Genomic DNA, 27,132 nt, shown 5'->3' on the forward strand with positions numbered 1-27,132 from the left:
AACCTCTGAATGTGGTTTTGATGTGATGTATCATGTGCATGTGCTGAATAAAGTCTTTGAAAAAAAAAAAAAAAAAGAGAGAGAGAGAGAGAGAGAGAGAGAGAGAGAGAGAGAGAGAGAGAGAGAGAGAGAGAGAGAGAGAGAGAGAGAGAGAGAGAGAGAGAGAAAGAAAAAGAAAAAATGTTAGCATGCAAATATAGCAGATCATGAGGAAGATAAATGGATTGTAGCTTTATGGTTGAGAAATTGTAGTACGACTGCACCAGGCAATGTGAGGTTGCATCTGGAGTGCCATGTGTTTAGTTTAGTCTCTTTAAGAAGGTTGTAGTTATTCTAGAGAGAGTTCAGGGCACGTTCATCAGCTGGCTGGTAGGGGTTGCCCAACAAGAAGACGTTCAGCAGGTTGGGGTCTACAGTCATCAGAATTTGAAAATAAAAATCCTGTGGAAGCATAAAGAACCTGAGAAGGCTCGACAGGGCTGTCTGGAGAGGATCACGCAAGGAAACAGAGGGTGGTGGTGGAAGGGTGGAGAGGTTGGGTAGGCTCGGGGTGATCTAATAGAGATCTGAAATCAGAAGGAGAATAGATAGGATGAATGCACAGAGTCTTTTGCCCAGGGTCGGGAAATCAAAAACTAGAGGACATTGGTTTGAGGTGGGATGGGCAAGATTTAATACGAACCTGAGAGGCAACTTTACCACTCAGGGCGGTGTGTATGTGGAGCTTCCAGAGGAGGTAGTTAAAGCAGGTTCCATGACAACATTTATAAGACACTTCGACACAAACATGGATAGGAAAGGTTCAGATGTACACGGGCCAAATGGGACAAGCTTAGATGGGGCATCTTGGTCAGCATGGGCGTGTTGGGCCGAAGGGCCTGTTTCAGTGCTGTATCACTACATATATCTATGACTATGATATCTCCACAAATGGGCAAATCTAGAACTAGGATAAAGGGATGGCCAATTAGGTCAAACATGTTTGGCCGTACATTTCTTGAGTTACTTGACTAAATATCCAGAGGGATGCACTAAAGATTCGTCAACTCCCACCAGTGCAGCTGTGGAATTTAAATTCAGTTACTAATCCGGAATCAACAAACCGGACAACCCTAATAACCAACCACAAAACATACTGGATTGTCATAAAACACATATGTTTCTCAATTTCTTCAGGAGAGGAAATATTTGGGTCTAAGGTAGAGTAACTCAGCGGGTCAGGCAGCATCTCGGGAGAGAAGGAATGGGTGACGTTTCGGGGGACCAGCTGAGTTACTCCACCATTATGTGTCTACCTTCGATTTTAACCAGCGTCTGCAGTTTTTTTTCCTACATAAATATTTGGGTCTGGTCTTTTATATGATTCTTGAATAGACATGCAGCAAGACACTCGATTGAGTGCTTGTCTGAGTGTGTGGGCCACGTGATGTGCTGCAACGAGTTCTTCATCGTACTTGTCCCTCATTGTACTCGCACGTGGGACAATAAACTCAAACCTGACTTGACTACTTCAGAGCCCCCTCACCTCATGACTGCTCAGGCCAAAGGATAAAACAATGAAGAGAGCTCGGTCTGCCAAGATCTCCCGATCTCCCGGTTGCTGGCCATTTTGTTAACTCCCCTTCCCATTCCCACACTGACCTTTCTGTCCTGGGCCTCCTCCATTGCCAGAGTGGGGCCCAGCGCAAACTGGAGGAACAGCACCTCATTTTCAGCTTGGGCGTCTTACACCCCAACGGCATGGACATTGAATTCTCCAATTTTTATGCTCGTAAGTCATAGGAGCAGAATTAGGCCATTTGGCCCATCGAGTCAACTTCGCCATTCATTCATGGCTGATCTATCTTTCCCTCTCAACCCCATTCTCCTGCCTTCTCCCCATAACCTTTGACACCCGTACTAATTAAGTACCCGTTAATCTCTCCTTTCAAAATACGCATTGTCTTGGCCTCCACAGATTCACCAACCTCTGGCTGAGGAAATTCCTCCTCATCTCCATTCAAAAGATACGTCCTGTGTCTCACCTTTCGTTCTTTTCTCTGGCCTTCGTTCCAATCATCTACCAATCCAACCCCCCCCCCCCCTTGCTTATGTCAACCTATTATATGCCGTACCTCATCCTGCCTCTCCCCTTTTCCAGCTTTCTTCCCCACCCCCTCCTACAATCAGTCTGGGGAAGGGTTTTGACCTGAAACGTCACGTATGCATGTTCTCCAGAGATGCTGTCTGACCCAGTGAGATACTCCAGAAGTTTGTGTTTACTTTAAAGGAGGCAGGAACTCCTTCCACCTGCAATGCAAACCCTGCAGGCTGCCCTGTGAGTTGAGGGACAACTATCAGCCAGAGAATAGCCTTCCACAAAACAGCCTGACATCCACGAGGCCACAGATAAGCCCCGAGTTCAGAAAGACGCCATAGACAGTGCGGCACGCCCTCACCAAGCCACCATCCCCTCACTCAACAGGAGGGCCCTTCAGACGGTGCTGACATCCAGCACAAGTCACGAGTCAGTCCATGTCTGTCTCAAAACCAATTTGCTCATCAACCGAAGTGAAATAGTTACAGGAGTGGAGGATATAGGCATCTGCAGCTCCTCTGGTGACTTTGGCTTCACCAAGATCAACGGAGAGGGAATCTTCTGGATCTGCGACTCTCCCCGCAGGTTCTTTTCGAGGCACTTCCGCCCTTTGAGAAGGAATTCTTTCTGCTCCTGCCTCTGCCGGATCTCCTGGCGCATCTGCCTGGATGGAGAAGCAGCAAGTGAGACTTCTGGCACCAAAACCATGCAGTGCTTACCAGTCCCCCCCACCCCACCTAGTGGCCCAGCAGTTGTGTTGCTGCCTCACAGCGACAGAGACCTGGGTTCGATCCCGACTACGGGTGTTGTCTGAATGGAGTTTGTACGTTCTCCCCGGGACCTGCGTGGGTTTTCTCCGGGAGCTCCGGTTTCCTCCCGCACTCCAGAGACAATTGGCTTGGTAAAACTGCAAATTGTCCCTGGTGTGTGCAGGATAGCTCTGGTATGCGGGCATTGCTGGTTGGCGTGGGCCCAGTGGGCCGAAGGGCCTGTTTGCAAGCTGTATCTCAAAACTAAACTAGACTAACCATTTCGACATTCCCACCCTTTTTTCCCAGGGGGAAATGGACAATCTTTGCTGGGCAATGGGTGGCCATGATGGGGGCCATAGTCACCTGTAAGCCCACACAATGAGAAAGGTTGGCCTCCTTGGCATGGGACCTCAACCTATCCCTGCATCATCCTGGCACCACGACACCCTTGGTTGGGAGCATCATGGCAAGGGCTTGATCCCCCCCTTTCCCAACATGAGAGAACTTTGGGGATTTCCGTGTTGACCTAGCTGAGCTGGACTAATTTGGGATTGAACGTGGAATAGTTTGAGGATATTCCAAGATGACTCAGCTCCCAACATTAGACCATGGAAACATTTATATCAGTTGAGTCCCACATTGGTTCTAAATGGAACCAACTCTCTCCTGTAGCTGCAGTCAATTGGTCAAGTGGGTCAGAGGGGTATTGGTATTGGTCAAGTGGGTCAGGGGTGTATTGGTATTGGTCAAGTGGGTCAGAGAGGTATTGGTATTGGTCAAGTGCGTCAGAGGGGTATTGGTATTGGTCAAGTGGGTCAGAGAGGTATTGGTATTGGTCAAGTGGGTCAGGGAGGTATTGGTATTGGTCAAGTATGGTCAGAGGGGTATTGGTATTGGTCAAGTGGGTCTGAGGGGTATTGGTATTGGTCAAGTGCGTCAGAGGGGTTGACAGTATTGGAAGTAGATGTGAAAGGGTGATTGGAAGGGGGAGCGGAGAGAGTAAAGGCACTGGAGAAAAGGTAGTGGCCTTTGAGGGATGGTGATGGAGGGGCCTTGAAGAGATAGATGGTGGAGGGACAAGGAGAAGCACGTGGCCCCTTGCCTGGAGTAGGGGAATCAAGAACCAGAGGACATAGGTTTAAGATGAAGGAGAAAAGATTTAACAGGAATCTGAGGGGGTAACTTTTTCCACATAAAGGGTGATGGGTATATAGAACGAGCTGCCAGAGGAGGTAGTTGAGGCAAGGACTATTGCAAGGTTTAAGAAACAATGAGACAGGTACATGGATAGGACAGGTTTAGGGGGAGATGGGCCATATGCAGGCAGGTGGGATGAGTGTAGATGGGACATGTTAGTTAGTGCAGACAATTTGGCCCAAAGGGCCTGTTTCCACACTGTACGGCTCTGCCTCTATGAGAGAGAGGAAGACTGAGAGGTTCTAAAGGAATGGTGGGGGGACCATGGACCAATAGTTGAGACATACCAGAGAGCAGATGGAGGGACTGGGAATGGGCAGTTTACGAGGAACAATGGACTCTGCTCACAAATTGAATGAAAACCTACCTGGCACATTCCTCCCGAGCCTTGGAAGCCACGGTTTCTTGGAAAAGGGAATGTTTGCATTTCAAGAACTTCTCGTACTTCTCCGACGTCTCATTTGGGTAAATTCTTTTGAAGTTCCCCATGTTTTCATCTTCGTACTTTTCCATCTGCTCCACCCAGGCAGCTTGGTTGCTTCTTATCTCGTCGGCTCTAGTTCCAAATGAAAGGGAGAGACGACAATTATTCCTTTTGTCCTTTACTCAGGGTACAAATTGGTGTTGCTTTCAGCAAGTCCACAATTCAGTCTACTCCTCCATCTCTCCCATCCCACTCTGATTCTTTCCATCTTTGAAACTCTGCGCCAATAGATTCAGCGGGGAGCCTCTAAGCCTGAACAGTGGTAGAATGTGGAAGGCTATCCCACTGGGAGAAGTTGTGAACAGAAATACAGTTAGTGCCAGATGGCAGCAACATTTTACATGAAGCTCACTTAAAGTGGGTTAAGCTGCCTTGTATGATCATTGAGCACAAAAAAAACACAAAGTGCTAGAGTAACTCAGTATCTGGCAGTATCTCTGGAGAAAATATCCAGGCAGCATTTTAGGTCGGAACCCTTCTTCAAAGTCAGAAGGAGGGTCCCAGCCCAAAACGTTGCCTGTCCATGTTCTCCAGAGATGCTGTCAGACCCAACGGGTTACTCCGGCACTTTTGCGTTTTTCTTTGCTTAACTCTCCAGCATCTGCAATTCCTTGCGCCTACTTCAATGATGGATTCTCCTTATTATCTATTCATTCCCAGCAACTGGGAAAGTCATTAGATGCAGCGCAGATGAAGTCTCCTGACAATCATCGTTAAATCACAACTGCCCTCGGAACTGCCGATCTTTATTAGGCCCAATGCTACGGGCACAGCTGTGAGCACAAACAAATCAGCAAACTCTGGCAATCGGTGGACAGCGGAGCGCCAGCTGCGGCTGAAATAACTGGGAGTTTGGCCTCCGCTTCCTGGTATAAGTCTGGCTCAAACACTTGAGAACTGTTGAGAAGGTGGGTGAGGATGTGGAAAGGATATTCGGAAAAGTACACGTGTAGGAAAGTTTAGTTTAGTTTATTCTTGTCAGGCGTATCAAGGTACTGTGAAAAGCTTTTCCAGTGCCTTTGCTATCCAGTTAGAAAAAAGACTGTACATGATTACAATCAAGCTGTTCATGGTGTTTGTTTAGTGTAATGTCACATGTATCAAGGTAGTGAAAAGCTTTTGTTGCATGGTAACCAGTCAGTGGAAAGACAATACACGATTACAATTGAGCCATCCACAGTGGACAGACACATGATAAAGGGAATAATGTGAATAACATTTAGTGCAAGGTAAAGTCCAATTAATGATAGTTCAAGGGTCTCCAATGTAGGTAGACGGAAGGTCGACAGGAGTGCTCTCTAGTTGGTGATAGGATGGCTCAGTTGCCTGATAACAACTGGGTAGAAACTGTCCCTGAATCTGGAGGTGTGCGTATTTACGCATCTGTACCTCTTGCCTGATGGGAGAGGGGAGAGGTGGGAGTGAGGCCGGTCCTTGATTGTGCTGGTGGCCTTGCCGAGGCAGCGTGAAGTGGCCTTAGGTAAGTTTCAGCCGATGGGCCTTTTCCCATGCTGCATGATTCTATGGCTCCATAACAAACTTGAAGAGCTTACAGCAAGGCCGTGTATGAAAGGGAAATCAGGGTCTGCTGTGTGCTCTATATCATCATAACATGGCCCACCCCCGACTCACTGGAACGTGCTACACCACCTGAAGGCCTCTCCATTTATCCCGATCTTCCAACCTACCTTTGTTGTGGACATTGGACATTTTCTCTGTAACTGGAACACTGTAACGCTGTAAAACTATATTCTGCACTTTGGTGCTTTTCCCTTTGCACTACCTGTTGTACTTGTGTATGGTTTGATTGCCCTCGTATAGAGTATGATCTGATTCAATGGAATAGCGCGTAATCAAAGGTTGCCCACTGTACCTCGGTACACGTGACAATAATAAACCATGCCAAGTTCAATACTATATGCTACTTCATTCTCTTGGAACATATGTTTGGACCACTGCAAGCTCTTTGGTCTATTGTGAATGGGGTATCAAGGATGCTCAGTAAGTACAAAGGTTATTATCATTCAGTATAAAAGGATTCACTCTGAAAGGATTCGATTAAATGTGGCAAAATGTCAACCATGCGCCCACCCGTCATCTGTGCATATGTAGGAAGGAACTGTAGTTGCTGGATATTACTGAAGATAGACACAAAGTGCTGGAGTAACAGGGGGTCAGGCAGCATCTCTGGAGAAAACGTCACCTATTCCTTTTCTCCAGAGATGCTGCCTGACCCGCTGTGTTACTCCGGCCCCATCTGGTCATCATGACCCGACACGTGCAAGTCTAATGAATGAGCCCAGCTTCATCTGAAGGCTTGAGAGGTTGGCTGAGCTCGGAGTCTCCATCACACAGCGGCAGGTACCTGTCCTCCCGTGACCGGTAGATGTGAAGCAGCCGCTCGTTGGTTCGGCGCCTCTCTTCCTCCATGACTTTCCGCCGGTCACAGGCAGCGAGATTAATCATGCAGAGCGTGTCGTAAAGAAGGTTATCCTTCACCTCTTGATCGAGTTTGGAGTCTGTCGTGAAACTCGGAGAATGATTAACCTAAAATATTAATAATCAAGTATGAACGGAGTGCAACTAGAAAATGTATAAACAGGGGGAGAAAGCTGGAAAAGATGGAATCCACTTTGTTTTAATTGCGACGTATTTTTACCTGGTGGCAAAATAGATCACCGATGCTGGAGACTAGCACAAAACAAAAGGAGAGCTGCTGGAGGGACTCAGCAGGTCAGGCAGCATCTGCGGAAGGACAGGACAGTCGATGTCTCGGGTCAAAACCCTTCAGGTGGATTGGAAGAGTAGAGGGTACAAAGCCAGTATAAAGAGACGGGCAAGGAGCCAGATGGATCATTTGTGTCTGTGCTTGGACCACAGCTGGAGTGCTGCCTCCCTTCCTGGGCTGGACACTCAAGGAAGAATGTCCTTGCAAGGGTACAAAGGAGATTTACCATGAGGGTCCCAGAAACGATAGAACTTCGGTCTGATGCAGAGGTTGGGGGAGCTGGCACTGCTCTCCAGAGTGCAGAGAAGGCCAAGGGGAAGATTTAATAAAAAGGTTGAAATTCAGCCGCACCCGCGTTTGGAATGAGGAAATATGACCTAATTTATCACCAGAAGCAAACAGGATCCCAGACGAACCAACTGCTAAATTGGCAAAGATCCAGCTCCAGAGGCACATCCAAAATCTGGTGCTAAATCAGGGCTGGGTGGACTCTTGAAAGGTAGAATTTAACACAGCCACCAACAATCTGCTGTGTCAGCCGGTAAAGGCACAGACTGAGTGGCAGCCAGGCAGAAGCAGAACACATTATTGGCCACACAGAGGGAGAGAAAGCTCCCCGATCCCCTTGAAATGGATACTGACGTCCGTATGACTGAGATGCACGCAAAGAGGGACATCTTGTGTGTCAGCGAGGACAGTGAGAGGAGAGGGTGGGAAAGGCATGAAACTCATCAGATCCCCGGTTAGAAAAGCATGGCCTACAGCGAGCCGCGATGCCACAAGATATCACTCAGTGACCAGCCACGGCCATGCTTGTACAAAAACAGTGGCGCAGCAGCAGAGTTGCTGCCTCACAGCACCAGAGACCCGGGTGCAATCCTGACTATGGGTGCTGGCTGTGCAGAGTTTGCACATTCGCCCCGTGACTGTGTGGGTTTTCTCCAGGTGCCCCGCTTTCCTCCCACACTCCAAAAACGTACAGGTTTGCCAGTTAACTGGCTTCTGTAAATTGCCCCTAGTGTGTTGGATGGTGCTAGTATACGGGCTGAAGAAGGGTCTCGACCCGAAACGTCACCCATTCCTTCTCTCCTGAGATGCTGCCTGATCTGCTGAGTTATTCCAGCATTTTGTGAATAAATACCTTTGATTGGTACCAGCATCTGCAGTTATTTTCTTACACTAGTTTACAGGCGATCGCTGGTCGGTATAGACTCAGTGGGGCCAAAGGACTTGTTTCCATGCTGTATCTCTAAACTTAACTAAACTAAGTTTAGCAATTAATAACCTCAATAAACATGCAAAAAAAACCTGAAAGTTCAGACTGCAACCGAAGACAGTCCACAGTTTATTGCTGAGGTTAATGTTGTGCAGTGTTCAAGGGCGTGATGGTTGAAGAACCTGTTCCTGAACCTGGGTGGTCACAGTTTTCAGGCTCCTACACCTTCTTTCCAATGAGGTGAGGGTGGGGGAAGATTTAATTGGAACCCGAGGCTAACTTATTTTACACAAAGACTGGTGGGTACATGGAACGGTGGCGCAGCGGTCAAGTTGCAGTCTTACAGAGACCCGAGTACGATTCTCACTATGGGTGTTTGTCTGTACGGAGTTTGTACGTTCTCCCCGTGATCTGCGTGTGTTTTCTCCGGGTGCTCCGGTTTCCTCCAACACTCCAAAGAAGTGCAGCTTTGTAGGTTAATTGGCTTGGTAAAATTGTAAATTGTGCCTGGTGTGTGTATGGTAGTGTTGCTGTATGGGGATCGCTGGTCGACTCGAACTCAGTGGGCCGAAGGGCCTGTTTCTGTGCTTTATCTTGAAACTAAACTAAACTAAATTAGGTAGTTAAGGCACGTAGACTCATCGGGTTATAGAGTGATAGAGTGTGGATACAGGCCCTTCGGCCCAACTTGCCCACACCGGCCAACATGTCCCAGCTACACTAGTCCCACCTGCCTGTGCCTGGTCCATATCCTGTCCTATCTATGTACCTGTCCAACTGTACCTTAAACGATAGGATTGTCCCAGCCTCATCTACTTCCTCCTGCAGCTTGTTCCATGCACCCACCAGCCTCTGTTTGAAAAAATTACCCTTACGGATTCCTACTAAATATTTTCCCCTTCACCTTGAACCTATGTCCTCTGGTCCTTGAATCCCCTACTCTGGGCAAGAGACTCTGTGCATCTACCTGATCTATTCCTCTCATGATTTTGTACACCTCTATAAGATCAGCCCTCATCCTCCTGCGCTCCAAGGAATAGAGACCCAGCCTACTCAACCTCTCCCTATAGCTCACATCCTCTAGTTCTGGCAATCTTGTAAATCCTTGTAAATCTTTTCTGAACCCTTTCAAGCTTGACAATATCTTTCCTGTATCATGGTGCCTGAACACAATATCTTTCCTGTATCATGGTGCCTGAACACAATATTCCAAATCCGGTCTCACCAACATGTTATACAACTGCAATATGACCTCCCAACTTCTATACTCAATACTCTGACTGATGAAGGCCAATGTTGCAAGAGCCTTTTTGACCACCTTATCTACCTGCGACTCGACCTTCAAGGAACCATGCACCTGCTCTAGATTCCTCTGCTCTACAACACTCCCCAGAGGCCTACCTTTTACTGTGTAGGTCCTGCCCTTGTTAGATGTCCCAAAATGCAACAACTCACACGTCTCTGTATTAAATTCCATCTGCCATTCCTCAGCCCACCTGGCCAATCGATCCAGATCCTGCGATCACAACTATCACAATTGTTGGTACTATCACAACATTTAAAAAACAGTTAGACATGGTACATGGATAGGACAGGTTTGGAGGCCTATGGACCAAGCGCGGGCAGGTGGGGCTAGTGTAGATGGGACATGTTGGTTGGCGTGGGCAAGTTGGGGTGAAGGACCTGTTTCCACACAGTGGGACTCTATGACTCTATCTTTTTAATATTGATGCATTCCAAAGATGTGCTTACCTCCAGCAACCAGGGTTTGAGTGTTTGGTCCAGCAAGATATCAAAGCCAAGGATCTCAAAGCAAGCACTTCCCGACACGTGATTTGGGAAGCAGGTGAGGTAGTTGTGTTTCAGGACTGGATACGCTGCCAGAATGGTTTTGATGATGACATCTTCAATACTGCTCCACAGCCTCTCCAGGTCATAGGCGTTGTTCTCCATGTACTGGTTAAAGAAGGACAGCTTTCTGCAAGAAACATATTGAATGGAATCATCAGTTGCAATTTATTGCAAATCGCATTTATCCATCGGATGGCATTGTGGGATGTCTTACACGACAAATCTTCTCACGTCCTCGTTTGTACTATTGTGGGGAAACAGATGCGTGCGGTCAATAATGCTTAGAGATACAGCGCGGAAACAGGCCCTTCGGCCCACCGAGTCTGCACCAACCAGCCATCCCCATGCATTAACACTATCCTACACAGACTGGGGCAATTTACACTTATACCAAGTATACAAACTCAAACCAATTGACCTAAAAGCTTGTACATCTTTGGAGTGTGGGAGCCAACCAAAGGTCTCGGAGTAAACCCGCGCGGTGTTGTGGAGAATGCACAAACTCCGTACAGACAGCACCTGTAATGGGGATCGAACCTGGGACTCTGGCGCTGCAATTGCTGTAAGGCAACTCTACTGCTGCGCCACCGTGCTGCCACAGCGATACCGTGCCAGTCAATAGTGTTGTGCGCCATCAGATACACTAGAAATCCATTAAAGCTATCGTCTATATCAATGCAAAGGTTCCCTAAGATAGACTCAAAAAGACAGTGTATAAGAACATAACAAATTGGTGTTGGTATCAAGAGTCCTGAGTATTTAATTGTCCTATGTACCAAAATAGAACGGTGAAATTATTATTTGCAGCAACGTAGCAGACCTGTAAATACAAAACTCAATAAATATTGTAATAACAAACAAACTAAAATAGATGGAGAGAGTGGATGTGGAGAGGATGTTTCCAACTAGTGGGGGAGTTGAGGACCAGAGGTCATAGCCTCAGAATTAAAGGACGTTCCTTTAGGAAGGAGATGAGGAATTTCTTTAGTCAGAGGGTGGTGAACCTGTAGAATTCATTGCCACAGAAGGCTGAGGAGGCCAAGTCAATGGATATTTTTAAAGGCAGAGATAGATAGGGAGAAGGCAGGAGAATGGGATTGAGAGGGAAAGATAGATCAGCCATGATTGAATGGTGGAGTAGACTGGATGGGCCGAATGGCCTAATTCTTCTCCGATCACTTCTGAATTTATGAAAATAAAAGTTCAATAAATAAAAAGCCCCAATATAGCACAAAACAAAGCAAAACAAATGGCCAAAATTTCTAGGGCAACAAAGGCAGTTCATAGTTTGGTTTAGATGGTGTTTGCAGCGTTCAGTACCCCAATGGTTGATGAGAAGCAGCAGCCCCTGAAGCTGTTCCTGAACCTGAAGGTTTGGTTAATTATTGTCACACGTACCAAAATACATTGAAAAAACTTTGCTATCCAGTCAGATCATACTATACATGAAGATAAATAGTCGGCTCTAGTTTGGATTTTAGACTTTTGAAATACAGCATGGAAACAGGCCCTTCGGCCCACCGAGTGCGGGCTAACCAGTGATCACCCCATGCACTAGCATTATCCGACACACTAGGGACAATTTCCAATTTTTTTTTTACAGAAGCCAATTAGACCACAAACCTGTATGCCTTTGGAGTGTGGGAGGGAACCGGAGAAAACCGACGTGGTCACAGGCAGAACGTGCAAACTCCGTACAGACAGCACTCAAAGTCTGGATTGAACCTGGGTGCCTGGCACTGTAAGGCAACATCTCTCCCACTACTGTGCCGCCCCTAGTACTGATCAGTAGTCAATCAGTGGAATCTTGAACCCATGGAGGACTTCTGAATTTAAATAAAATCAACAGCATTTTATTATTCACATGTTAACTTAGTACTTTGTATCCTAGCCTGTTTTGTACAAAATAGAAAAAGACCGGGATTATGGCAACTAAAGTCCAAAAGCTAAAGCCTCATCACACTTTTCTTAATAGAATTTTCACTCCAGTCTGCAGATTTGTACGAGACAATATTTTAGTACTGGATTTCCAATCCCTGAACACTAAGTTTGAAGCTTTTTTTGACCTTCACTCTATTGAATGTTTGGGTCCATGGTTTCCTAACAATACTGCAGGCTGAGGAATATTTCATAAGTTTAAAAGATTCAAAGATTTTTATCTATTTGAGCAGAATATGGAGATAAAGGAACTACAGATGCTGGAACCTGGAGCAAAACACAAATTGCTGCAATAACTCAGCAGGTCAGGCAGCATCTCTGGATGGAATGGACAGGCAATGTTTCAGGTCGGGACCCTTCTTCAGAATGACTGTAGTAGGGGGGAGAAAGCTGCAAAAGACTGCAAGGCCTTGCGAGTGATAGGTGGATACAGCTGAAGGGTGCTTTGATCAAAGCAGTCTGAAGAAGGGCCCCAACCGGAAACATCACCCTGCCTAGTCTCTATAGGGATGTTACCTGGCACGCTGAGTGACTCCAGCACCTTGTGAGCAGAGGATGGAGTGGTTTTAATTCCAGAAGGTGATTGTAAACGTAGGTCTACTCTTTCAGCTGAGGACGGAGAAGATTGGTGGACAGCAGAACTAAAGTCCATCCAGGCAATGGGCATGGAGAAGATGCAGGTCAATAGCTGCTGATAACCTCAGAGGGTTTAAAGGCGGGCACCAGGAGATGGTGCTGGTAAACATCATTGGGTTCAGACACCTCTAGGACCCTCCCACACTACAGTTCATGGTTCCAGCCGTGGCAATGAGGGCTAGGCAAGAGACCAAGCCAGGCAGGGTGGGGGATAAGAATTAGAAATTAGATGGGCAACTCACCTCAGCTGGTTATAGACCTCCTCACAGCCAGCTGACCAGCGGCCTGGGAGCGAGTTGGCTGATAGCCGTCTTAGCTTGGGGCATGGTCAGTGACAAGGAGAGACCTAAAGAGGGGAAGAAAATAAAAGTGTCTTAAAAATAGGGGGCGGCACAGTGGCACAGCTGGGAGAGCTGCTGCCTCACAGGGCCAGAGACTCGGGTTTAAGCCCTGACCTCGGGTGCTGACTGTGTGGAGTTTGCCCGTGACTGCGTGGGTTTCCCCCGGGTGCCACAGCCCAAAGACGTGCAGGTTTGTAGCTTAATTACCACCCTCTGCTAATTCGGCCCTAACGCTGCAGGGAGTGGATGAGAAAGTGGGATAGCATTGACCAGGGGTCGGCATGGACTTTGTGCGCCAAAGGTGGACGCAGAATACTGGAGTAACTCAGCGGGTCAGGCATCATCTCTGGAGAAAAGGTTCCAGGTCGAGACCCTTCATCAGACCAGACTTGTGGGCCAAAGGGCCTGTTTCCATGCTGTATCTCTAAACTAAAGTAAAAATAGTCGGAACAGAGGGAGGTAACGAGTTACAAGGCCTTGACTACACTTCATCTTCCACATGTGCTGGCCTTTATATTGTCCTGGTTCATGCTTCACAATGATTACATTCACTCTGCACGTACAGTCTCACCTTTTACTGCCTTTGGTTTCATCCCGGACAAAGTTCTTGCTGTGCTTGTTGATGGAGTAGTTGGTGAGGTGCATGCAGACATCCTCCTGTGAGCAACACAACACAAGGCAAGGCCATGGGTCTGTCTGTCACGGGACATCACCCTCAATAGTCACGTCAAACTGTCACTGTCTCAAAGGATGGCTACCAGAGCCGCACAAATGCCACTTAATGCATCCCTGTCAGCCTCACTTTGTGCTACCACAAAGGACAAGTTGACAGGTAGCCAGCCAGGGAATAAAAATGAAGAAAGGACCGCATTTTAAAGCAATTCTCACAGCCTTAGCACATCCTAATGCATTTGATGCCACCCCCCCCCCCCCCCCCCCCCTCATCCTTCTAAACTCCAGCGAGGCTAGAGTTTACGAGGATGAGAGGGGTATCTCATCGTAACCCATCGAATAATGAAACGCCCAAACAGAGTGGGTTTGGAGAGGATGTTTCCAGTAGTGGGAGAGTTTAGGGTCAGATTGTACAGACTCACAATAAAGCGATGTATCTTTAGAATGGAGACGAGGAGGAATTTCTTTAGCCTGAGGAGGTGAATCTGTGGAATTCATTGCCGCACGCGGGTGGCAGTGGAGGACAAGTCATCGAGTATTTTTAAAGCGGAAATTGATAGGTTGTTGAATAGTAAGGGTGTTAAAGGTTACAGGGAGAAGAGACGACAATGGGGTTGAGAGGGAAAGGTCATAAGGCCATAAGTAATAGGAGCAATACGAGGCCATTCGGCCCATCAAATCTACTCCGCCATTCAATCATGGCTGAACTACCTCTCTCTCCTAACCCCATTTTCCTGCCTTCTCCCCATAGCCCCAGACAGGAAACATTGTCAGGAAACATTGATCGGCCGTGATCAAAAGAAGGAGAAGATTTAATGGGCCAAACGGCCTGATTCTGCTCCTGTGTTTTATGGTCTTTTATAGATGAAACATAGAGTCATAGAATCAGACCACATGGAAACAGGTTGTATGGCCCCACCCATCCATGCCGACCAGCATGCCCCATCTGTGCTAGTCCCAATTGCTTGTGTTTGGCCCATATCCCTCTAAACCTTCCCTATCTTTGTATGTCAGATTATTCATCTGGAGTGCAGTCACTGAGGTGAATAAACACAGTGGCCAATTTACTCAACCAAAAACACCAACGGTAATGTTAACTGCAATGTTGTTTAGGACAGGAAATCCCCTCTCTTTTCATTGAATAATTCCATGGGGTCTGTTACATCCAAGATCTCATCTGAAAGACACCAGTCCCATCAGTGCAGCATTCCCTCAGTGCGAGTTCTGTCACATGGTACAGAAGCAGGTCAATCAACCATGCTTCTTTGAAAGCAATCTATTTAATCCATGACCCCAGAACCATGTAGGTTCATAAGGGATAGGGGCAGAATTAGGCCATTTGGCCCATCAAGTCTACTCTGCCATTAAATCTTGGCTGATATCACTTTCCGTCTCAACCTCGTTCTCCTGCCTTCTCCCCATAACTCCCGACGCCCTCACTAATCAAGAATCTGTCAATCCACTCCTTAAAAATATCCATTGACTTGGCTTCACAGCCTTCTGCGGCAATGAAATCCATAGGTTCACCATCCTCTGACCAAAGAAATTCCTCCTCATCCTCTTTCTAAAGGTAGGTCCTTTTATTCTGTGGCTATTGCCCCTGGGTCCTTGACTCTCCCACTAGTGGGAACCAAAGTGGTAAATTGTATTCCTTCAAGTGCCCATCCAAATCTCTTTTGAGTTGCTATTATTCCTATCGCGATAGCATCCTCTTTCAGCAGAGCAGACTGATCTTGGCAGACAGTGTAAACATATGTGTGATTTGCTTTTTAATTTCAGCTTTGGAGATAGAGTATGGAAATACGCCCTTCGGCCCATCGAGTCCAGGCCGACCATCGATCAACCGTCCACAGTAATTCTATACTATCTTACTTTATCATCCACTCCCTGCATATTCAGGGCAATTAGTTTAGTTTAGTTAACTATATTATTATTGTCACGTGTAACAAGATATAGTGAGCAGCTTTTTTGTTGCGTGCTATCCAGTCAACGAAAAGACTATTCACGATTACAATCGCGTCGTCCAGTGTATGCCCTTAATGTACCCATAATATACCCTTTATAAAGGATCAATGGTATATTATTTAGTGCAGGATGAAGTCTGATAAAGCCAGATTAAAGATTCTTCAAAGGTAAATGTCGCTGTTGAAATAAAGATTTCAGAGGGTGGAGCGATTGGAACTTATGATATGCTTGTAGATCCACTTCTGGGATCATAGGTTTAACATTTTACAGAGGCCAATTAACCTACAAACCCGATAAACTTTGACATGCGAGAGGAAACCAGAGTACCCGGAGGAAACCCCCGTGGTCACTTGAAGAAGGAGCAAAATTCACACAGACAGCGCCCGAGGTCAGGATCGAACCCGTGTCCAGGATCGAACCCGTGTCTCCGGTACTGTGAGTCAGTGGCTCTACCAACAGTGCCACCGTGCCACAAGTTAGGTTTGAGTTAAGTCAAGTCGGGTTTACTGTCATGTACACAAGAACGGTACAATGAAAATCTTGCTCGCAGCAGCATCACAGGCACACAGACTCAGACAAACACACATAAAAAACAATATATACACCGGATCAGCCAAAACATTATGACCCGATGAGCCAAAACATTATGACCACCTGCCTAATATGCTGTTGGTCCTCCGTGTGCAGCCCCAATATGCAGCAAGGTGTGATGCACTGTGTATTGTGACACATTCCTCCCGTGACTACCATTAAAACTTTCTGTGACTTGTGCCACAGTAGACCTTCTGTCGGTTCGGATCAGACGGGATAGCCTTCATTGCCCTCGCGCATTGATGAGCCTTGGGTGCCCAACATCCTGTCTGTCGCCGGTTTGTGGTTTGTCCCTCCTCGGACCACTGTCGGTAGGTACTCACCACAGCTGACCGGGAGCACCCATAAGCCTTGCCGTTTCAGAGATGCTCTGACCCAGTCGTCTGGCCATAACAATTTGGCCCTTGTCAAAGTCGCTCAGGTCTTTACTCCTGCCCATTTCTCCTGCATCCAACACATCAACCTCAAGAACTGACTGTTCACTTGCTGCCTAATATATCCCACCCCTTGACAGGTGCCATTGTAACGAGACAATCAATGTCATTCACTTCACCTGTCAGCGGTCATAATGTTTTGGCTGATCGGTGTAAATTACATATGAATCGCACGTTAAATTTCTCAAAGGAAGAAGACTATAAAAAAAGGAAAACGCTCTTTAAAAAGTAGCGTTGCAGAAAATAATACAACTTTTTTTTAGCTGGACCAGTTTTTAAAAATAAGTCAACGTATCACTTACTAAATTCTTTTCAGTGGGTTCAGAATACTTCATGGTAGCAAAACGGATCAAGCCCTCGTCGTAGAAATAAACCCGCAGTGGGTCGCAGGACGTGATCAGGACATAGAGTCTGAGGTCAAACTTGAATCCATCCAAGATAAATGGCTGCACAAGCAGAGGAGGGTTTAGTGATTCGCAAAGACCAAGGATTACTCATTTATCTTTCGGAAAGAAAACTGCAGATGCTGGTTTAAATCGAAGGTAGACACAAAATGCTGGAGTAACTCAGCGGGTCAGGCAGCATCTCGGGAGAGAAGGAATGGGTGACGTTTCGGGCCGAAACGTCACCCATTCCTTCTCTCCCGAGATGGTGACTAACCCGCTGAGTTACTCCAGCATTTTGTGTCTACACTCATTTTATCTTTGAAAAGTTTGGCTGCTGTATCCACGTTAGATCTTGTGTTCCCTTGCGTTCTCCACCTTCTCTAACCTCTCGCTGCAGTTTCCCCGTAAAGATTACTTTCCCCTTTGTCCCACTCTTTTAATTTTAAACTTAAGGCATGGAAACAGACACTTCAGCTCACAGACTCCTCCCCGACCATCGATCACCCTAGTTTATATAGACAATAGACAATAGGTGCAGGAGTAGGCCATTCAGCCCTTCGAGCCAGCACCGCCATTCAATGTGATCATGGCTGATCATTCTCAATCAGTACCCCGTTCCTGCCTTCTCCCCATACCCCCTGACTCCGCTATCCTGTAGAGCTCTATCTATCTCTCTCTTGAATGCATTCAGAGAATTGGCCTCCACGGCCTTCTGAGGCAGAGAATTCCACAGATTAACAACTCTCTGACTGAAAAAGTTTTTCCTCATCTCAGTTCTAAATGGCCTACCCCTTATTCTTAAACTGTGGCCCCTTGTTCTGGACTCCCCCAACATTGGGAACATGTTTCCTCCCTCTAACATGTCCAACCCCTTAATAATCTTTGTGATTAGTTTTGCGATACGGCGTGTGGACCGGCCCTTCGGCCCACCGAGTCCACGCCAACCATCGATCACCCGTTCACACTAGTTCTATGTTATCCCACTTTCTCATTCGCTCCGGGGGCAATTTTACAGGGGCCGATTAACCTACAAACCCACACGTCCTTTGGATGCGGGAGGAAACCCAAGCACCTGGAAGGGACAGAGGAAATTGATACCAGATGATCACATGTAAGGGTGGCTACTCCATCACAAAAGGCATCGGTGCCAATGTAAATTCCTGGCCCGAGCCTAATGTGCCCCCAACACCCTCTTACATTTATGGATTATGGGGCCACACCTACACCACACCCACCCCACTCTCACCCAGAAATCCCTCCACTCGCTTGATGTCTAAAATTCTATCATCTTGCATAGAACACAAAGCGCTGGAATAACTCAGAGGGTCAGGCAACGTTTTGGGTTGGGTCCCTCCTACTGTCAGTCTGAAGAAGGACCCCCGCGCCAAGACGTCACCTGTCCATGTCCTTCAGTGATGGTGCCTGACCCACTGAGTTACTCCAGCACTTTGTGTTCTGCTCAAGGCTCTAGCATCTGCAGTTCCTTGTGTCACCATTGAGTGAGCCTCAGTTACTGAGCATCTTGTGCAGGCAGTTCCAAAAGAAATTACAACCATGCAAATAAAAAGCTTTCCTTCATTTCAGTTGTAAATGACTGACCGATTATGTCTTCTAGTTATAGACCCACCACCCAGAAAACAGCCTCTGTATCTTTTCTATTCATCTCTTGACTATCACGTGTTTCAATGAGGTACTATCTGCTGCCTGAGAACTTTAGTGAGGATAAGTCCACCAGGCTCGGAAATATTTTCCTCAGAGTTCCCTTCATGTAGGAACCAATGTGCTGTAACCTCCCTCCTCTGTCTGCAAAGCAGGTACATCCTTACTTAGGTGTGCAGACCAAAAGTGGACAAGTTGATCCAGGTCAGATCTCACAATGGCCCTGTGTAATCTCAGCTGGACACGATAGAGTCTTAGAGTTATACAGCTGGGAATCATCGCTTCAACTTGCCCACGCAGACCAACATGCCCCATCTACACTAGTCCCACCTGCCTGCATTTGGCCCATATCCCTCTCAACCTATCCTATCCGTGTACCTGTCTAAATGTTTCTTGAACATTGCGATAGTGCCTGCCTCAACTCCCTCGGTAGCTCATTCCATAAACCCACCACCCTTTGTGTAAAAAAAGTTTCCCCTCCAATTACTACAAAATCTTTCCCCCCTCTGGTTCTCAATTTCCCCATTCTGGGCAAAAGACTGTGTTCCTCTCTATTCCTCCCATGATATTGGACACCTCTATAAGATCACCCTTCATTCTCCTGTGCTGCAAGGAATAAAGCTCTCTAGTTCTCTGCAGCCCTTCCAGCTTAACAACATCCTTACTACAGCAGGGTGACCAAAACTAAACACAATACTCTAAACGTGGGCGTTCACCAATGTCTTGTATAACTGTAGCATGACCTCACAACTTCTATACTCATGATCATCCAGCTCTATACTTTTACATTTCATGAGCACCCCATCCCAAGGTCCCTCCGGATGTGGGAATGTTGCCAGATAACTATGTTTCAATTACCCATGGACACCCATATTTGATTGCTTCATGAGATCAGGGAGTAATCCCCTGCAGAGCTTGCTTAGCTAGCTTTGGGTTTTGTGGTGTCTCTCGGGGGACGGTTGGCAATGCCTGCAGATGCATGAGGTCCCACCAGGGGACGGTGGGCAATGCCTGCAGATGCATGAGGTCCCACCAGCAACATGTCACGCAGCAACTACAGGATTTCATTTTTCATTTGAGCTGCCTACATTCGCTGACAAATCCTGCTATGTGAAAGCTCGCACTCAGCCAAAGACAGTGTAGTATAGTACCTTGGGAACGTAAACCTGGCAGACCATGTCTTCCCCCGGCTTAACGTCGCTGGTATTCCGAGTCAAGAAAATTCCTCGCCCCTGACATTCGGAATCGGGCTTGCATATGAATGTCTTGGTTTTCCTGTTTCTACTGTAGGCCACAAAGTCATGGTAGCTGCGGCAAGAATCAATTGTCAGAGCCAAGAAACAATCATCCAAAGAAAGTTTAGTGCAGGTGTCAGGGGTTACAGGGCGAAGGCAGGAGAATGGGGTTGAGAGGGTAAGATAGAACAGCCACGATTGAATGGCGGAGGAGACTTGATGGGCCGAGTGGCCTAATTCTGCTCAAGGAACTTATAAAAGGCTTGCATTTCTTTTATGCCTTTCACATCCACAAAGTGTCCTATAACACTTCAGCCATTGAGATACCCCTGAGGACCATTGCATAGAACACAAAATGCTGGAGTAACTCAGCAGGTCAGGCAGCATTTCTGGAAGACCCAAACTGTGCTCACCCACGCCCGCCAGAGATGTTCTTTAGTGTCAAAGAGTCATACAGCACGGAAACTGTGCTCATCAATGGAATTTGGCCCACCTTGCCCATGCCAACCAAGACACCCCATCTACACTAGTCTCACCTGCCCGCATTTGGCCCATATCCATCAAAACCTTTCCTATCCATCAACCTGTCCAAAATCCTTTTAAACATTGTTATAGTACCTCCTCTGGCAGCTCGTTCCATATTCCCACCACCCTCTGTGTGAAAAGGTTGCCAGTCAGGTTCCCATTAATCTCATCTTAAACCTCTGTCCTCTGGTTCTTGATTCCCTTACTATGGGTAAAAGACTGTGTGCCTTTACACTATCTATTCCCCTCATGGTCTTATACACCTCTGTAAGATCACCCATCATCCTCTTGCGTTCCAAGGAATAAAGTCCTCGTCTGCCCAACCTCTCCCTGTAGCTCAGGCCCTCAGGTCCTGGTATCATCCTCACAAATCCTCTCTGTCCTCCTTCCAGCTTAACAATATTCTCCCGATAGCAGGGTGACCAAAACTAAACACAATACTTCAAATGCGGCCTCACCAATGTCTTGTACAACTAGAACACAACATCTCAAGTTCTATATTCAATACCCTGAGTGATGAAGGACAAAATAAAGCCTTCTTAACTACCCTGTCTACTGGTGATGCCATTTTCAAGGAATGATACACCTGCCCTCCTAGATCCCTTTGCTCTACAACACTCCGCACATTCACTGTGTGGGTCTCGCCCTTGTTAGACTTCACAAAAAGCAACACTTCCCGCTAATCTGCATTAAACTCCATTACGCATTCCTCAGCCCACTTGCCCAGCTGGTGTAATTTGTACAACAGATCCTGTTGTAATTGTTGACAACTATCTTCGCTATCTGCAATACCACTCGCTTTAGTGTCATCTACAAACTTACTAATCAAGCCGTGCACATTCCAATCCAAATCATTGATATAAACCGCAAACAGCACTGATCCCTGAGGCACACCACTTGTCACAGGCCTCCAGTCCGAAAAACAACCTTCCACAATCACCCTCTGCTTCCATCCATAAAGCCAGCTCTCTATCCAGCCAGCTGGCACCCCCTGGATCACATGTGATCTAACCTTCTACGATGTGCGACCTTATCAAATGCCTTGCAGACGTCATCGCCTTAAACTTACTCAGATGGTAGACACCACGTTTTAGGGAAAATGTTGTAATCTTTTGGATATAGCTTTAACATTCTATTTAAGTTCCTGGCCAACAAATCTTTCCTGCAGATCTCGTTCATCCCAGGAAAATGATTAATTTTCTGCGTAAGAAAAAAAGTTGTTAATCCACATTGCCAATCTATCCCGTGTGTGGAAGCACACTTTCCTTACTTTAATGTATGATTTCTTTCCCGAGGGCTTTGACATATCCTCTTAGCATTCATAGCGAGGGGATTTGAGTATAGGAGCAGGGAGGTTCTGCTGCAGTTGTACAGGGTCTTGGTGAGACCGCATCTGGAGTATTGTGTACAGTTTTGGTCTCCTAATCTGAGGAAAGACATTCTAGCCTTAGAGGGAGTACAGAGAAGGTTCACCAGATTGATCCCTGGGATGGCAGGACTTTCATATGAAGAAAGACTGGACAGACTAGGCTTATACTCGCTGGAATTTAGAAGACTGAGGGGGGATCTTATAGAAACATATACAATTCTTAAGGGGTTGGAGAGGCTAGATGCGGGAAGATTGTTCCCGATGTTGGGGAAGTCCAGAACCAGGGGTCACAGCTTAAGGATAAGGGGGAAGTCTTTTAGGACCGAGATGAGAAAACATTTCTTCACACAGAGAGTGGTGAGTCTGTGGAATTCTCTGACACAGAAGGTAGTTGAGGCCAGTTCATTGGCTATATTTAAGAGGGTGTTAGATGTGGCCCTTGTGGCTAAAGGGATCAAGGGGTATGGAGAGAAGGCAGGTACAGGTTACTGAGCTGGATGATCAGCCATGATCATATTGAATGGCGGTGCAGGCTCGAAGGGCCGAATGGCCTACTCCTGCACCTATTTTATATGTTTCTATGATGGGGAATGGTTCCACGGCCAGCGGTAATCCTTCCTCACTCATCAGACATGACTCTTACAATAAGGGAACTTACCATCGAGATGTACGTCACTCTGTTTTACACCCTCCCAACACTCCAGAGTCATAGCAATGTAATTCCGAGCAACATCTCCGACTGCTGCACGAATGGGCAGCTGCGGCCAATTTAGAGGCACATGTTCATGCTGAGATTAGGTTATTGAGTACGTCACTGGATGTAAAGCACGTTAGGATGTGGGAGGCAGTGTGGAAGATGTCTGGGTGTGATTTCTTTTAACAAGGGTTGACTATGGGTGAAGTGGTCCATTGGCAAATGGTCTAAAACAATTGGAGATCAGGCTCCACGACATGGACATAGTACACACTGAGACACTAATTTTACACTTTTACCTGCTCACATGGATGGTCACAAACACACACACACGTGCACACACTCGCACACATATGGATGTGCATACACCTGACATGCACGCACGCTGGGAACGCATGTACACACACACATGCACACGCATGCGCGCACACACTCACGCGCGCCCACACACAAGCGTACACATGCATGCACATACATGCACATCCACACACACATAAGCACACGCACATACATGCACGCACTCACACAAGTGCGCTCGCACACACACGCGCGTGAACTCACACACGCAGATGGTCACAAATATATGAAACCATACTCTTCCAGCTCTAGTGTGCCACCAACTACCTGATAGTTTACCAAAGCTTCGATGCAATGATAATTATTGCCGTGTGGGGGTTTCACGCTGCTGCAGGTTCTGGGGCGGTCACCGGGCCTCGATTGCCCACTTACCTGGAAGCGTTTAAGCTCCATGGCTTTGTCCAAAGACACTGAGTAGTCACTCCAGCACAGAGTCCATTCCTCATCATCACCAACCTCCTTCAACCCAAACAGCGTGGCTGCACGCCGAACTGTAATAGAAACAGTCAATGCCAGCTCAATAAATGACTTTAAACGGGTGATCAGTAATGTAGATAAGGCGACCGTTTCGCCAAACACGTGCACGCTGTCCGCCAACAAGGCCTACTGGATCTCCTGGTCTCTAACCTTTTTAACTCTCCTTCCCATCCCCACACTGACCTTGCTGTCCTGGGCCTCCTCCATTGCCAGTGAGGCCACATGCAAATCCTGGGTAGCTTACAACCCAATGGTATGAACATTGAATTCTCCAATGTTATGTAATAACACCATGCGCACCCATTTCTCCCAATATCCGGCCCATGTTGCCCCTCCTCACCTCCACTTCTACCTACATCCCTCCCTCTGGCTTTGCATTTCACTCCTCTTCTCTCCTAATCTGACACCCTTTTGTCTCCTCTTCACCTTTTTGTCTTTGTCACCTACTCCACCCATCTCTCATTTAAACCCCCACTTGCCTCCCCCCCCGAAACCGTACCCATCAGTCACTCACCAGACTCTGTCCCCCGCCCCCCACCTCCCTTTTCCAGCTTTCTCCCCCCCCCCCCCCCCCCCACTACAATCGATCTGAAGAAGGGTCCCAACCCGAAACATCGTCTGTCCATTCCTTCCACACATGCTGGCCTAACCCGCTGAGTTCCTCCAGCATTTTGTGCTTTGATCAATAAATTGCTGCTGTCGAGAGAGGAACATTGAAGCAAGTTGTGGAGCTGGGAAACTAATAACCATAAGAACAACTAATGCTGCAACCGGCATGGGAGTTTCTCCCATAGATTCCCAGGCAATGATTTCGAGTCATGGAGAGTATGTCCTTATTGAGAAGATGGTCCTGTGGCATCTCTTTAAAGCTCCAAACAGCTTGGTGCACACAACTCACTGAGCTTCTTTCTCGAATGAGCACAAAATCCCTAGGTATAATGAGAGATGTTGAAGTCACCCAATCTTTGCAGGCTGTAGAACTGCCACATTTCCAACGAGGAATAAATTGAAGGTGACCACTCCCGCCCAACAGATAGAGAAGCTTGAAAGCCAGATTCAGGAATAGTTTCTTCTCGTCTGTTATATCATATCATATATATACAGCCGGAAACAGGCCTTTTCGGCCCTCCAAGTCCGTGCCGCCCAGTGATCCCCGTACATTAACACTATCCTACACCCACTAGGGACAATTTTTACATTTACCAGCCAATTAACCTACATACCTGTACGTCTTTGGAGTGTGGGAGGAAACCGAAGATCTCGGAGAAAACCGTTATCAGGCTTGTGAATGGTTCTTTCATATGCTAGGGTCCCGTCTGATTCACCTCTACCCCATTGCGGACATTGGACTTTGTCTATGGAACAAGTGCACTCTAATGCTGAGAACTAAATTCTGCACTCTGTGTTCCCCCCCTTGCTCTACCTATGGGACCTTTTGAGTTTGTATTTGCATTTATGTTTTGTGTTATCTGATTTGATTGGACAGAATGCAAAGCAAAGCTCTTCACTGTACCTCAGGACATGAGACATTAATAAATCTAAACCCATACCTAAACACGCTTTGGGCCAAATGCAGTTGGACATACTCACCACTGGACTGCTTGCAGTTAGAAAGATTAATCCATATTCATCTGAAACAGGAAAGATACAAAGAGACAGCCACAGACACAAGGAGCATTGCTTCAACAATTGCAACATTCTGCCTCAGTGGTGATTTCAACATAGAAACATAGAAACAAAGAAAATAGGTGCAGGAGGAGGCCATTTGGCCCTTCGAGCCAGCACCGCCATTCATTGTGATCATGGCTGATCATCCACAATCAGTAACCTGTGCCTGCCTTCTCCCCATATCCCTTGATTCCACTAGCCCCTGGAGCTCTATCTAACTCTCTTTTAAATTTATCCAGTGAATTGGCCTCCACTGCCTTCTGTGGCAGAGAATTCCACAATTTCACAACTCTCTGGGTGAAAAGGTTTCTCATCTCAGTTTTAAATGGCCTCCCCTTTATTCTTAGACTGTGGCCCCTGGTTCTGGACTCCCCCAACATTGGGAACATTTTTTCTGTATCTAGCTTGTCCAGTCCTTTTATAATTCTATACGTCTATATAAGATCCCCTTTCATCCTTCTGAACTCCAGTAAATACATGCCCAGTCTTTCCAATGCTTTCCTCATATGACAGTCCCGCCATTCCGTGGATTAACCTACGCTGCACTGCCTCAATAGCAAGGATGCCTTTCCTCAAATTAGGAGACCAAAACTGCACACAATACTCCAGATGCGGTCTCATCAGGGCCCTGTACAACTGCAGAAGGACCTCTTTTTACTCCTATACTCAAATCCTCTCGTTATGAAGGCCAACATGCCGTTAGCTTTCTTCACTGTCCGCTGTACATGCATGCTTACCTTGTCAATAAAATAACCAAGGTCTGCTCCATGCACAATGGTAAAGTGTTGGGCATCAGATCTATAAGACACAGTATCACTGCAAGCCTCCTGGACTGAGCTAACTATTGCCTGGCTGGTATTGAAAGGCAGGAAGCATTTTACACCATCTTTCTTTTACCAGAGTCTGTATTGGCTTCTATAGTTCCCTACGTGACGACACGCCTTGTAATTCATACTTGGAATGCTGCTTCTAGGTTAGAGCCACTCTATTTAAATGAAGTGTAAGAAAATAACTGCAGATGCTGGTACAAATCAAAGGTATTTAGTCACAAAATGCTGGCGCAACTCAACAGGTCAGGCAGCATCTCGGGAGAGAAGGAATGGGTGACGTTTCGGGTCGAGACCCTTTTTCAAACTGATCAGTCTGAAGAAGGGTCTCGACCCGGAACGTCACCCATTCCTTCTCTCCTGAGATGCTGCCTGACCTGCTGAGTTACTCCAGCATTTTGTGAATAAATACCTTCTATTTAAATGAAGGTTTATTTGAACTTGAGAATTGTTTCAACTATTAACTAGTAACTGAACTCTCACTCCGTGTAGTCATTTATGTTTCTTCCATCGCTGTCCCCTTCGACCCTGAGGGCATTGATTCACAGGCAAGTTTACCTTTCCATGATTGCCCGCGTGGTTCTGGATAACTCTTTGCCTCCCTGATGGAACGCAAATCTCCAGTTTTTGCAATGTCATTTTAATTCTACACAGCTGACCTCAGTTAAAAGCAGCATTCCTGAATTTTGCTGCAATCTGTTTTGTCCTTGTTTTGGGTCAATAGTTTTGGAGTGAGTTTTGGAGGAAGCAAATGGGTCAAGGCCCATTTGTTATTTTGTGGTTCGGTTGGCCGACTAATCAAGGTGCCACAGAACTTGCAACTCACTTTATAGTTGCCAATAATTCTGTCCCTCATTTCCCAAACAATTCTACTGGAGCTGGGACATGTCTGGGCAAGTTGGGCCAAAGGGCATGTTTCCACACTGTGTCACTGTGACTCTAAATCCTTCTCTCTGTGAATACTTAGTTGTGATCAGACGCAAGGTAAAACTCTCTCCAGTGCCCAAAGTGATCACACTGCCAAGTCCACATGGGGAAGGGCAGCTGGGCTCT

At 46.8% G+C, this 27,132-nt stretch overlaps 1 protein-coding gene across 1 annotated transcript in view; it reads right to left on the reverse strand.

The window, feature by feature from the left end:
• Window positions 1-23,500, reverse strand: part of LOC144607536 (uncharacterized) — a 64,555-nt gene extending 41,055 nt beyond the window's left edge. The window contains exons 1-10 of the mRNA XM_078424429.1: window positions 23,480-23,500; window positions 21,757-21,887; window positions 20,079-20,235; window positions 17,185-17,328; window positions 13,792-13,877; window positions 10,207-10,432; window positions 6,876-7,057; window positions 4,394-4,582; window positions 2,564-2,741; window positions 354-441 (exon numbers count right to left, since the gene is read on the reverse strand). Coding sequence (XP_078280555.1) covers window positions 354-441; window positions 2,564-2,741; window positions 4,394-4,582; window positions 6,876-7,057; window positions 10,207-10,432; window positions 13,792-13,877; window positions 17,185-17,328; window positions 20,079-20,235; window positions 21,757-21,887; window positions 23,480-23,500 — 1,402 coding nt within the window. The remainder of the gene's footprint in view (window positions 1-353; window positions 442-2,563; window positions 2,742-4,393; window positions 4,583-6,875; window positions 7,058-10,206; window positions 10,433-13,791; window positions 13,878-17,184; window positions 17,329-20,078; window positions 20,236-21,756; window positions 21,888-23,479) is intronic.
• Window positions 23,501-27,132: the final 3,632 nt, after the last annotated feature.

This window comes from Rhinoraja longicauda, chromosome 29 (assembly GCF_053455715.1).
Source record: "Rhinoraja longicauda isolate Sanriku21f chromosome 29, sRhiLon1.1, whole genome shotgun sequence".
Lineage (NCBI taxonomy): Eukaryota > Metazoa > Chordata > Chondrichthyes > Rajiformes > Arhynchobatidae > Rhinoraja > Rhinoraja longicauda.